Genomic DNA, 12361 nt, shown 5'->3' on the forward strand with positions numbered 1-12361 from the left:
GGACAAGCTCTCATACCCACTGAGCCATCTCGAAGACCGTCATTATACTCTAATGCTATTTTATTTATTTTTTTTGTTCTGTTTTGTTTTTTGAGACTGGGTTTCTCTGTGGCTTTGGAGGCTGACCTGGAACTAGCTCTTGTAGACCAGGCTGGTCTCGAACTCACAGAGATCCGCCAGCCTCTGCCTCCTAAGTGCTAGGATTAAAGGAGTGTGCCGCCACCACCCGGCCTCTAATGCTATTTTCAATTATAAAAATAGTAACTACTTGAAGCCAGGTGGTGGTGGCACATGCTTTGATCCCAGCACTCGGGAGGCAGAGGCTGGTGTATCTCTGTGAGTTCAAGACCAGCCTGGTGAGTGCCAGGACAGCCTCCAAAGCTACACAGAGAAACCCTGTCTCAAAAAACCAAACCAAACCAAACCAAACCAAGCCAAAAGAATGGGGTAGTATTGTTGGTTTCTGCTTTGCTTTTCTGAGATAGAATCTGATCATATGGCCCCAACTGATCTCAAACTCCTGGACTCAAACAATCCTCCTCCTTCAGGCTCCTGAGTAGCCTGTCCAGACATGTCCAATGCTGCACCCAGCTGCAATCTTATTTCGTTTCTTTGTTACTATTGCTTTCTTTTGGAGGCCTGTGCTTGTTGCTGCTTATTTTTTTTTTAGACGGTCTCAGTATGCACCCCATGCTAACCTCAAATTCATGATGCTCCTGTCACAGGCTCTCAAAAGCTAGGGCTATGGAAATGTCACACTGTGCCCAGTCAATGGCATTGTTTTAAATAGAAGATCATATCCTAAGAGATGAGTGTCAGTGGAGGGGACTCATGGACCTCCCTCCCTTTACAGATCCAAGGGTAGTAATGGACTCTGGAAATAAGGTGTCAAGGCTGCATGCACATTGAGAGGGTCATCGCATAGGTATTCATGCTGGCTAGTGAGGTGCACTCAACACAGTTTAGGTGCTCCTGCTGGCTAGTGAGGTGCTCACCACATAGTTACTTCTCTCTGGGCCTCAGTAAAAGAGTCAGTTGGACAGGTCGTGTGTGTGTGTGTGTGTGTGTGTGTGTGTGTGTGTGTGTGTGTGTGTGTGTGTGTGACCATCACCCTGGACACTGCAGTTGCTTCTCAATCTGGCCCCAACATGTTTCCTAATTGACACCCCAGTTAAAAGCTTCCAAAACGATGTAGCCCTATTACAGTGCCCTGGGTCCTGTGAGCCATACCTGCTGAGTTTTAGCCCTTTTCCCTGGCTCTGTTTAAAACCAACCCATCATACCACTAAAACTACTCCAAGGGGCTCTGCTCACTGTCCCTTCCTAGAGGACACCTCTTAGGCTGCTCTGCCTTCTCATTAGTTTCAGTTCCACGTGACTTTTCCAGTTCAGCATTCAAACTGTAGCTCGGCATCACATTTTTTTTTAAAAGATTTTATTTATTTATTATGTATACAACGTTCTGTTTCCATGTATATCTGCACACCGGAAGAGGGCACCAGATCTCATAATGGATGGTTGTGAGCCACCATGTGGTTGCTGGGAATTGAACTCAGGACCTCTGAAAGAGTAGTCGGTGCTCTTAACCTCTGAGCCATCTCTCCAGCCCTCGGCATCACATTTTTACCTCATGTAGCTACGCCCCTGATGGCCCTCAGTTTCCACTTGGGAAGAAGTTCTGAGTATGGTAGAGTTAACTGGAATGATGTATCTCAAGAATTTCCCACAGTGGGTTGTGTGCCATGACAGCAGAGGGAGACTATTGAAGTGAGCTAGCGAGAGGGGCACAATAGAGGAGGAGCAGGAACTAAAGTAAGGTCAAATGACACATAGGTATGAAAATGTCATACAACTAAAGTTTAAAAAAAAAACCTACAAAAAGAGCAGGGAGTGGTGGTGCACAACTTTGATCCCAGCACCTGGGAGGCGGAGGCGGAGGCAGAGGCAGAAGCAGAGTCAGGCGGATCTCTGTGAGTTTGAGGCCAGCCTCGTCTACAGAGTGAGTTCCAGGACAGCCAAAGCTGTTTTTCTGGAAAAATAAAATCCCATGTTGCCTGGCACATGGACATTTAAAGATGTCTTTTATCTTTTCTAAAGATTTTGAGGTGGGTAGGGTGTAGCTCGGTGGTAGGACACTTGCCCTGAGAGTGCCGAGACTGGCATTCATCCCCTAGTATTCACCATCCATCCCAACAACAAAAATATTCTAAGAGCAGAAACCTCTCTTAGTCCTTAGGCATGACACCCCATTATCTCACAGCAGCCGTTTGTGGGACTCGCTGCCTTCCGTGATTTTAGGCCCGATGACAAGGCTGGTATGGAAAGGGCATCTCAAGTGGCTCAACGATAAAGGCAGAGCCTCTGTGCCAGATCTCTATTGCCCCACCCAGCTCACTGTCTCAGACCTTTGCCAGCCTGAGATGAAAGACTTTCCACTCTGGAGAACAGGGTGTGGGAGGCATGGAAGACTGGCTCTCCCCACTGCCTCCAGCTCTGAGATGTCGGAAGCTGTTTAACCTTTGAGTCCACTGTGGGCAATCAGATCATAATCATTGTTATCATTAAAGTCTTTTGCTAGTTTTAAATAAAAATGTTGCAAATTGGGAATAGTGGGACATACCTGTAATCATATCTTTTCCAAAGGCTTTGGCAGGAGGCTTAAGAAATCAATACTCATCTGAGTGGTTACAGTAAGACCCTCTCAAAGAAAAAGAAAGAAAAGCAAGATTTCTCATACAGTTCCAGGCATATAACAGGAGTTTAGCAAATACTAAACTTACAACCTGCTCACTTTCTCCTTATCCTCTTATTAAACACACACACACACACACACACACACACACACACACACACACACACACACACACAAAGAACAAAAACCTGCCAAGCATAGCAGCATCAGTGGTCATTGTTATTTAGGATGGTAATGACATTAGTCTTTCTTGGGATAGTATCGAGTGTCCAGCATGATCAGACACACCCCCACAAGCTTTGATCATTAAAGCTCTTTGAGGTAGTTTAAGGTCATCTCTCGTAGATGGAGAAGTTACTGGGATAATTGGTTTTATAGTCCCAGAGCTAGTAAATGTGGGGGATGTGAGCTCCAACATCTTGAACGCCACTCTTTCGGACAGGTTTTGATGTTTCTGCCTGAGGTTCCAAGATTAACCCTTGCCCCCGTTGTAGAGCAGTCCCAACACACACTGAACGCAGCAGAACTGTAGCTGGCACTGTCTAGTGACAGAATCTGGCTTTGGAGATGGCGTTTGGTGGTTGCCTAATCAGTCTCAAATCTTGAGATCCACAGACTCTCGGGATCGCATCCATTTTCATCATCCATAGGCTCTACTTTCAAATGTGACAGCTGTCATGTGCACACCTGCTGAGGGTTTGTCCCCTTCCCCCATCCTGTCTGCCAACTGCCAGGTCTAGTGATCTCAGGTGAGTCTTGTCAGGTACTTGGGACTTGATCCAGACTCCAGTCACCAAGAAGTCAGCTGTGCTCCTGTTTGTGAATGGAGGCAGAAGTGGCTCAGTGGGCTAGGGCGTCACCTGCTTGCTGGCAACTGCAAGAACCAGCATACTTCACATTCTTTTCCTGTGGCTTCACTGTCAATTGATCATTCCAGCAAGGGCTCAGCAGTTGCAACATAGCTACCAGAAAGCCCTAGGCTCAGAAGCACAGGCCTTAACCACCAGAAAGCCCTCTCACCTGTGACTAACAGTGCATAGGCGTAGCCATCGGGTTCGCTGCCACTTGAAGGAAACACCCAGGTGGGGTCTGAGAGACTCAAGCATGCTTGTTGGCTCACACAGCCACATTCTCTCCTTGATGTAGCTAGTGGCCCTAGTGGTAACTAGTGGTCAGATATCTTTGATATAAGACAGATATTTAAAATTGTTGGAGCATCACATACATTGTAGTGAAGGGGAGATGGCCTTACTTTGTGACTGGGGAACAAGCAAGGGCCAGATCACTTGCTCTAAGTTCATGCTTCACTGATCCGGATCTTACAGTGATTTCTCTGCTCGGACTGTTTCCTTTGCTTGAAAAATTACATATTTTTGCTCTCAGTTTTATGTCCTTTCTCAACCACAAACCCACCAACTCCAATGTCTGGAATGTTGAGTGACTATTTTTAGTGCTAATTGGAATAAAGAACTACAGGCTGAAGAAAGAGGGGACATCAAGGGCACTTTGCAATAAGCATCAAGAAGGAGAAGCAGGAGCCAGCTAGGGGAATTTTGTGATGAATCTCCAGGAGCAGACGTGCTTGGTCAGAACAAAGTGTGAGCACGAGCAGTGCTGCTGCTTTGGATCAGGGATCTCACCCAGCAGCGCTCGGACTAGATGTCCTTCAATCCCCTTTTTAGGAAACATTTTACATCATTTTAATGTGTACCAATGTTTTGCATGTACATGTGCACATGTGAGAGTCTGTGCATTGTCTGAGTATGGAACCCAGGGTCTTGCACATGATCTCTGCCACTTTGTAGCATCCCCAGCCATGTGAGTGGGTGTGTAGTAAGCTGGACAAACTTTACAGTGCAATGGAAATGCAAACAGAATGACCAGAACCAATGGCAAAGGACCGAGATCCCAGCTACTGGGCGGGGTGGGGGGTGGGGTAGAGGGGCTGCTGAGGGAGAATCATGGGTTCAAGGCTAACATGGAGTTCAAGGCCAGCCTGGGCAAGGCAGGAAACTCTTTTTGAGACAGAAAGAAAAAAGAGCTAGAGCTGCAGCCCAGTTCTAGAACTCTTGCCTAGAACGTGTGAGATCCTGGCTTGAATTACCAGTGCTACCGCAGAGATGGGAGACCGGGATCCTGCAGTTCTGGGGAGATGCATGATGAACAGAGTCCATTTGTACTTCGATGTGTGGTATGTCCTAAGTGCCCATCTTTGAATGCTGCCTGTATTCTTAGGAAGTCTAGTTCTTATACAAGGTCTTGAGTTTCTTGACCCAGTCTCCTGGGCCCTCGGGGCCACAGGGACGACATGCTGAGCTGACCTACATGGCTTGTGGCACTGAATCCATGTGTGCAGAGCTGACCCCACCCCTACTCTCCAGTTGCTCAGTCTAGAGAACCATAACTACACAAATGCCATTTATTCACTGACCAGGTGTGTGCTGAGAACAAGGAACTTCCCTGGGGAGCTGAGCTGGAGAAGGCTGGCTGGAAGTGACATCTAAGCAGGGTTCTCAGGGAGGAAAAGCTCTTCTGAGAAGAGAGAGGACATTCCTCACAGAAACACCAGCCCTGGCAAGAACCTAGGGGAATGAGATGTCATGGCTTGTCTGAGCCGAGGGAGCATGTGAGGCAGGAGATGCGAAGGAGTATAGGAGCCACGGTCCAGTGACAAGCCACTGGGCCTCGAGACAGCAAGGAGCCATCAGAGGATTTGGAGCCCCAGAGTGCTAGTAAATCTATTTTTAGAAAATTACTGGCTGAGGAATGATAAATGCCTAGAGAGAAGGGAGGTTTTGCAATCCCCCTAGAAGAGAGGGAAGGGTGTATCTGAGCTGGGCAGACACTGTGGGGCTGTGTCAGGGCTGGATGGCGATTGGTGCCAAGGGCAGGGAGGACTAGAGATTTGCAGCTGGTGTGAGTGGAAGGCAGGGGATGCCTCTGGGAGATCAGGTTTAGGATGAGGGTGAGGGTGGCTCTTAGGATTTCTTTAGATTGAGAACAATGCACTCATCCACACCACCCCCAATTGAGAAAGGCAGCCCTGTGAGTGGATGTAGCCCGGGACGCTGGGATCAGATCTTGATTCTCTGGCTTTCTGTTTGACCTTGAGCAATCGATGAACTCGGTGTCTCAATATTCACACTCGTAAAATATGGGGAGCCACGTCACACTAGTTAAGGAGTATAAAATAATGAGGTACTACATCATGGTAGTTAAGAGGCCAAGCATTAAATAATGGGGGTGCCATGTCATGTTAGGTAAGAGGCTGAGCAGCTCTCAGGAGCAGGGTCTTGGGATAGTAGGAAAGAGACAACTATTTGATGGCCTTGAAAGCCCAGTTCCCCTTTTTCTCTAAGAACTCAGAGTGGCCAGGCAGTGGTGGTACATGCTTTTTAGTCCCAGCACTCAGCAGGCAGAGGCAGGTGGATCTCTGTGAGTACAAGCCCAGCCTGGTTCTCAGAGTGAGTTCCAGGACAGCCAGGGCTACACAGAGAAATCCTGTCTTGAAAAAGAACTCAAACTGATTTAAAACCAACCCTCGAAGGACACAGATGAGTCTGTTCATTAAACAATGCCAAGTGTCCTGCAGTGGCTGATGGAGGGAGGAGCAGTTAGTGACATCCCCCCTTAGTCATTGCATGGTTGGAGCATCTACCGACAGCAGGGTTCTCTAAGGACCCACAATATATGATCCTGTACAAAGGGACGCAGGCAAGTCAACCTTGTTAAATGTGCCAAGTCGGATGTACTGTAGGTGCTGAGTAACTGAAAGTCAGGAGTATTCAGGTGCCAAGGAAGAGCCAGGGAGCAAGGTCAGGGAAGGAGGTGCAGGGTGAGGCACCAGAGAGAAGGTGCCAGCTGCAGGTCCTGGGAAGGCAGAGACATAGGGGGCACATGCAGGCAGTGGGCATCCCATCCACTCTGTTCTTCCTGCTGGGTGACTCTGGAACACTCCTGATCTGTGTGCCCCCTTCCTCCTGATGCAGGACTGCACTGTGCAAAGCATGTCAGCTAGACACAGGGACTGCTGAAACCATGGCACAAAAGGAGAGCTGAATTGGCCGTGGAGTAGAGAAGAGCTGGCTGCCCTGAGCCTGGAGGTTGAGGACAGAGTGGTCCAACAGGCCTTTCCAGAAAGATTTTTCTTCTGGTGTGAATTTCTAAGAAGAGAAAACTAGGAACATCTTCTATCCTCCTACTGCTTTAGCCTTGGGGGTAGTTTTCTTCCTAAGACACCTCTTCTTCCCTCCCTGTCTCTGTCTGGTATATGAAGACAAGCAAGCCAGTGAGTGAGCCCCGGGGATCTGCTTGTCTAGGCTCCCACCCAACACTAGAGTTACATCTGTGTACTAGGCTTTTTTACCTAGATGCTGGAGATCGGAACTCAGGTCCTCGTGCTTGTGCAGCAGTGTGGTGCTTGTGCAGCCCAATCCTGGGCGTTTTTAAATTAAGAAACTATCCTTTCTACTTCAGGTGAAATTTAATTACTTAATGCGAACAACAATGGTGACAAAAGGTAATTATATTGAAGTGGTAGTTTAGCTTTAAAAGGCCCTTGGGAGTCTCAGGAGCCACCCAGTTCCCTGCAAATATTCATAAGGCATGCACTGGTTGTTCCAAAAGGAAATAACTGTCCCAAAGAGCCAAGGACCATGTGAGCCAAGGCTCTTCATTCACAGTCTTCTCGGCCATGAGTATTAGCAGGTCAACCCCGCACACCGTAAGGCGGCAAACAATTGACCACACGCTAGGAGCTCCTTGAGTGCATTTTATAGGAGACAACTGTGTGAATTTACTCAGCTTTCAAGAACTCAGGCATTTTAAGTAAAAAACACAACAACAACAAAAACCCTCACCAGCTATACACTTGAGATAGAAATCTCCACTCTTAGCTATCTTCAGCATGCAAGGACCTCATGCAACTTTTACAGCAGCTGTGCTAGGAAACACTGCTCACAGTCTTCTGGAAGACTGGTTGCAGTATCTCTATGTGTGTACAGAGTCACGTATGTGCCAGTGAATGGGGCTGGGGTATGGGGATGAGAATTATAGGCACTCTACAGGCCAACTCACCATTTTCTGGCTGTCAGGGGTCAGCGGCCAGGTCCTGGGCTCTCCCCCTCCATTGCAGCTTTCAGAGTGGTTTCTCTTTTAAAGTTTCAATGGCAGGTAGCCTTGCTGAGGGCCCCCCAAAACCACACTTGAAGGGGACAGGCACTTCACCCACTCAGAAGCAGCAATGCAGTCCACAGTAATGCCCACTGCTCCTGAGCAATGGGAGCCAGGGCTGCAGGGAAACACTCCTTTTAATTTCAATGCCAGGCCTCAAACTGCCAAAGAACACACATAGTTCAGAGGGGTTACGACGAATAGACAGCAGCATGTTGGCATTCTGGCCAAGTTGTACCAGTGCACGTGGTCATGTTTGTGTACTAAAAAATGGTAACAGGGTCGAAGTTCATTGGAAAGATTAAAATGCAGAAGTGGGAGTTTTGCTGCATTGGTAGGCTGCCTTAGCTTTGACAACCTTTACATTTCTGAGACTGCCATGTGCTGCTCCAGATCCTGAGCCCCTGTGCCTAAGGCTCAGAGCACTTGACTGCCAAGTGAAGCGGGTCACCTGACCATCTTGAATCAGACTCCTTACTGGTTAGGTCGGAGCTGAGGACTGCCACGGTCCAACCGATGGAAAACATAAGATCTCAAGAAATCCAAGGCCATACAAAAGAAAACTCCAGAATGTCCCTCATGAATAGAGAACAAAGACTAATCAACAAAATTTTAGCATATTAGCTATGCCTGTAATCCCAGCTGGTTTAGGAGGCTGAGATAGGAGAATTAAGTTAAGGCTATCAAAATGTTGTCTCAAACAAATCTAAACATATTCCCAGAGATCAAACTTAATATATAAAACAGATGACAGGTCAAGGCTAAGTGAGAGGTAGCCCAGGGATGCAAGGTTGATTCAACATTTGAACTTCAGTCAATGTAAACTACCACATTAACTGACTAAAATGTGACCACCAGATCACCTCGAGAGATGTCAAAAAACATTTGTTCAAAAAGGACTAGATTCATTACTGATCTCTAAAACAAAACCCGAAACCAGCAAACGTAAAAAGAATTCCTCAGGCTTTGGCTTATATTTTCCCCAAAGCTTCCCCTGACAAACTGGGGATAAAAATTCTTCTCATGGCCTTGAATGACATGTCCCCTCTTCTGTCCCATCTCTTGCAGTCTCTCCCACCTGACACGCCCAGTAGCTGGCTGTTCTCGAATCTGTCAGCCCTAGTGCTTGGTGCCTATGTGATGGATCATCTTCCCTGAGGTGACACATCTTGTTCCCTCTGCTGTAGAGTTGGTCTCTCCTCTAATGTCACCTCTTTGGAAGGTCCCTCTCAATCGTGCTTGTCAGTCACCCCACTTGTTCCTGCTTGATTTCATTCCCCATAAGACAGACGTACTATCAGCTCAAGTCGATAATGGGGCCCTTAAAGCAGGCTGCTTGTTCAATGCTGTACCCCTGGTGCCTAGATCCTGACCAGAGCACAGCAGTTGTCAGCAGTTGCAAAGACAGTAACTCTGAATAGGAACGCTCAACTGTCAATATCCTCAGTGAGTGTGACACTTCTTTAAAACCCCCGCCAGTCTACTATGTGGGAAACTCTTCACTCTGAGTGAGGCTGAGGAGTAGGTCCTTTCAACTTGACTTTCAATTCCCCTAGCCTTTTACCTGTTGCTTTGTGAGCACCACTGTTAAATTAAATAAACTGTTCCTCTGCCTATTGTATGTTCAGATATATCACCCCAGTTTGCTGGTTGTCATGGCGATGCTGCTCATCTTCTCTTTGGACTTCCAGGTTTCAGGTAAGCTCAGGTCTTCCCCAGTCTCAGGACCATTGAAGCATCCATACCATTTCCTCAGAATCCTTACACATATGTGTGCATGAAGGCTTATGTCGTTTAGACCTTTGATCCCCCTGGGATTAACTTTATGAAGAGTAAGGAATAATCTAATATAACAAGTAAATTCAAAGCCAATCACATTGGTGCAGGCTTGTAATTCCTGATTCAAGATGGAGATGCATTGAGGCCAGCCTGGGCTACAATAGTGAGTTCCAGGCTAGCCTGAGCTATCCACTGAGTTCTAGGTCTGAATTACATGGCTAGTTGTAATCTTGGAAAAAGAAAGTTGAGCTTTAAAATCCAATGAATACAAGTTTCCAGGTATCATTTATGTAATGTTTTAATTTCCTGAAAAAAGCACTTATGAAAATAATTCAAAGTTCACCTATTTTACAATGCATATAAAGACACACGTAAAGCCCGGCATTGGTGGAACACACCTTTAATCCCAGCACTCGGGAGGTAGAGGCAGGCGGATCTCTGTGAGTTCCAGGCCAGCCTGGTCTCCAGAGCGAGTGCCAGGATAGGCTCCAAAGCTACACAGAGAAACCCTGTCTCGAAAAACAAACAAACAAAAAAACAACAACAAAAAAAAAACCCAACAACAACAACAAAACCCCCCCAAAAAAGACACATGTAAATATGTATGTGTGTGCAATAATGTATTTCCCACAATTCCCTGGACTGTGGCACTAAGATCCAATGTTATTCCTAGAGAACATCCTTCCACGTAAGCCCCTCTCTGGTTCTCAGTGTCTTCTTACTTTCTTGGGTCTTGATCTCTTTTTTGATTCATTGTATTTCTTTTCAAAAAGTTTCTTTTCAATTAAGCTCACTTCTTCATGGAGAATAGAAGTCTTTATTCTTAGTAAGAATGAGAAGATACTTAGTATAAACTGGTAACTCAGAGAAAAATTGGATTCTTCATACGTTGTCACATGTTTACAATAGCTAGAATGGGAAGGAAGAAAGGTAAGTTATCTTTAAATAGTAATTCAGAAACTGTGGCATCCATCCACTGACCACCCCAAAATCCCTTTGCCAGTAGATACAGTTAAGACAGTGTTATGAATTAAGGGAAAACTTGGGAAATTTGCTGCAGCTCCCTAATTATATGAAGAGAAAACTTTGTGTTCACAGTGTCCATGATTGCTAAGCTAGGGATAGGAGGGGGCTCACTGTACCAATCTCGATTTCTGAAATGTTTAAAGACAAGTAAACACCCATCCCTTGGCCATCATTCTGAGCAGTGTGATCCATGTGTATGTGTGGCCCTAAACTTCAGAGGGTTTGTCTGTTTGTTTTTTAAGGAATGAAAATCCACAATCCTAACTACACACAATTCCTAACTACACTCTTTTGGTCCTTGCATTCTCAGGTAAGTGTAGCCCTCGTCCTCATGGAAGAAACGTCTCTTTGCAATAGATGCAGGCCAGTCCAGAAAATCACAACCAATCAAAATGCAGAGGTGTGGAGCCTGCCTTAATGGATACATCTACAAGGCACTCCTGCACCTCAGGCTCAGTGCATATAGCAGAGGAGGGGGCAGAAGAGTGTAAGAGGAAGAGGACCAGGAGTTTCTATAGATGGTGTGTCCTAACATCAGGAGCTACATCATGAAGTCTCACAGACATGACTGTGTAAACAAGGACAACAACAGACATGACAAAGTGGATGGGGAGAAGAGGAGCCCATGAGGCCTCAACACCACACAAAGCACTTCAGGTAACTAAGGAATGCCGAGGGCAGGAAAACCAGTCCTCCCCAGGGAAGAGCACACCAGTTGGTTATCCAACAGCAAATGGTCAGCCCTGAAAACCATTTGGACGTACAAGTAACACTATATAGACTAATCAGGCTGTATTTATATATTTGGAAATATATATGTATGCATATACATACATGTATGTAACAATGAGAAAAGGGACAAGGCTGTGAATTTGAAAGACAGTAAACAAGGGTTTTGGAAAGGTCTGAAAGGAAGAAAGAGGCATGGCAAATGCCAGATTATGTTATAATCTCAAAGAAGTATAGAAGGTAACACTCTTCAGGCACAGCTGGTAATCTCATCATGCCTCATGCTTTTGGAGTTTGGGAAACATGTATACCTTTTGCAGAATTTTTGGGTACTGAGCCAATACAGTGAGTTCTTGGTTATCAAGGACTGGCCTTTTGTTCTCAGGAGTCCCTGAAGGCTGTGTCCATGGAAACAAGGGCTACCAGTGTCTCCTTCTGTCCAGTTGAACTGAAAACTCGAAGGGTCCTTCTTTTCAGCCACAGGTGTTGAACCAACCAGGGCACTAAACTGCTTTTGAAGATGCTCCACCATTTCTGCAGATGGAAGGCAGTGGCAAATGTCAATTCACAAGTAAAGTCTGCAGAATTCTAAAGTCTTCTAGAATGGACTAGTGTTGGTTTCTTAGCCTCTGGGGGTGGAGGTGGGGCAATCTGGCCTCCAACTCTGGAGCTGCCTCCCTCCCTCAGCCTCTTGAGTGCACACTCACACCTGGCTGGTTTCATAACCACAATAAGATGCGGGTAGCATTAGGTGAGGCTGGAGCTCCATGAGGGGCCTCAGGAAGTTACTTAACAATGATTTTAAAAGAGTACCAGACAGTCTCAGGGCAAGCTTCCGACAGCTCTCACAGTCACGGAAACAGATAATCTCAGATTTTGCTGGGCCCTTAAGCTCTGCTATGCAAAGGCAGGCAAGTTCCTGGAATGTGGATTTCTATGTGGTTTCTCCTTTGGAAGGAGACA

General features: G+C 46.3%; 1 protein-coding gene and 1 long non-coding RNA gene across 4 annotated transcripts in view; one reads left to right on the top strand and one right to left on the bottom strand.

Moving 5' to 3' along the window:
• Positions 1–8927: 8927 nt before the first annotated feature.
• Positions 8928–11738, top strand: LOC118239156. Its single transcript, XR_004770779.1, has 3 exons — positions 8928–9023; positions 9493–9562; positions 10980–11738. It is a non-coding gene; the product is annotated as an uncharacterized LOC118239156 (long non-coding RNA).
• The window catches only part of Taf1b (TATA-box binding protein associated factor, RNA polymerase I subunit B), a 62221-nt gene continuing 59783 nt past the window's right edge, over positions 9924–12361 (bottom strand). For all 3 annotated transcript variants that reach the window (XM_027424691.2, XM_027424690.2, XM_027424689.2), the window contains exons 14-15: positions 11710–11932; positions 9924–10552 (exon numbers count right to left, since the gene is read on the bottom strand). In XM_027424691.2, the coding sequence (XP_027280492.1) occupies positions 10351–10552; positions 11710–11932 (425 nt within the window). In that variant the 3' untranslated portion in view covers positions 9924–10350. The remainder of the gene's footprint in view (positions 10553–11709; positions 11933–12361) is intronic.

This window comes from Cricetulus griseus, chromosome 7, assembly GCF_003668045.3.
Source record: "Cricetulus griseus strain 17A/GY chromosome 7, alternate assembly CriGri-PICRH-1.0, whole genome shotgun sequence".
Classification (NCBI taxonomy): Eukaryota; Metazoa; Chordata; class Mammalia; order Rodentia; family Cricetidae; genus Cricetulus; species Cricetulus griseus.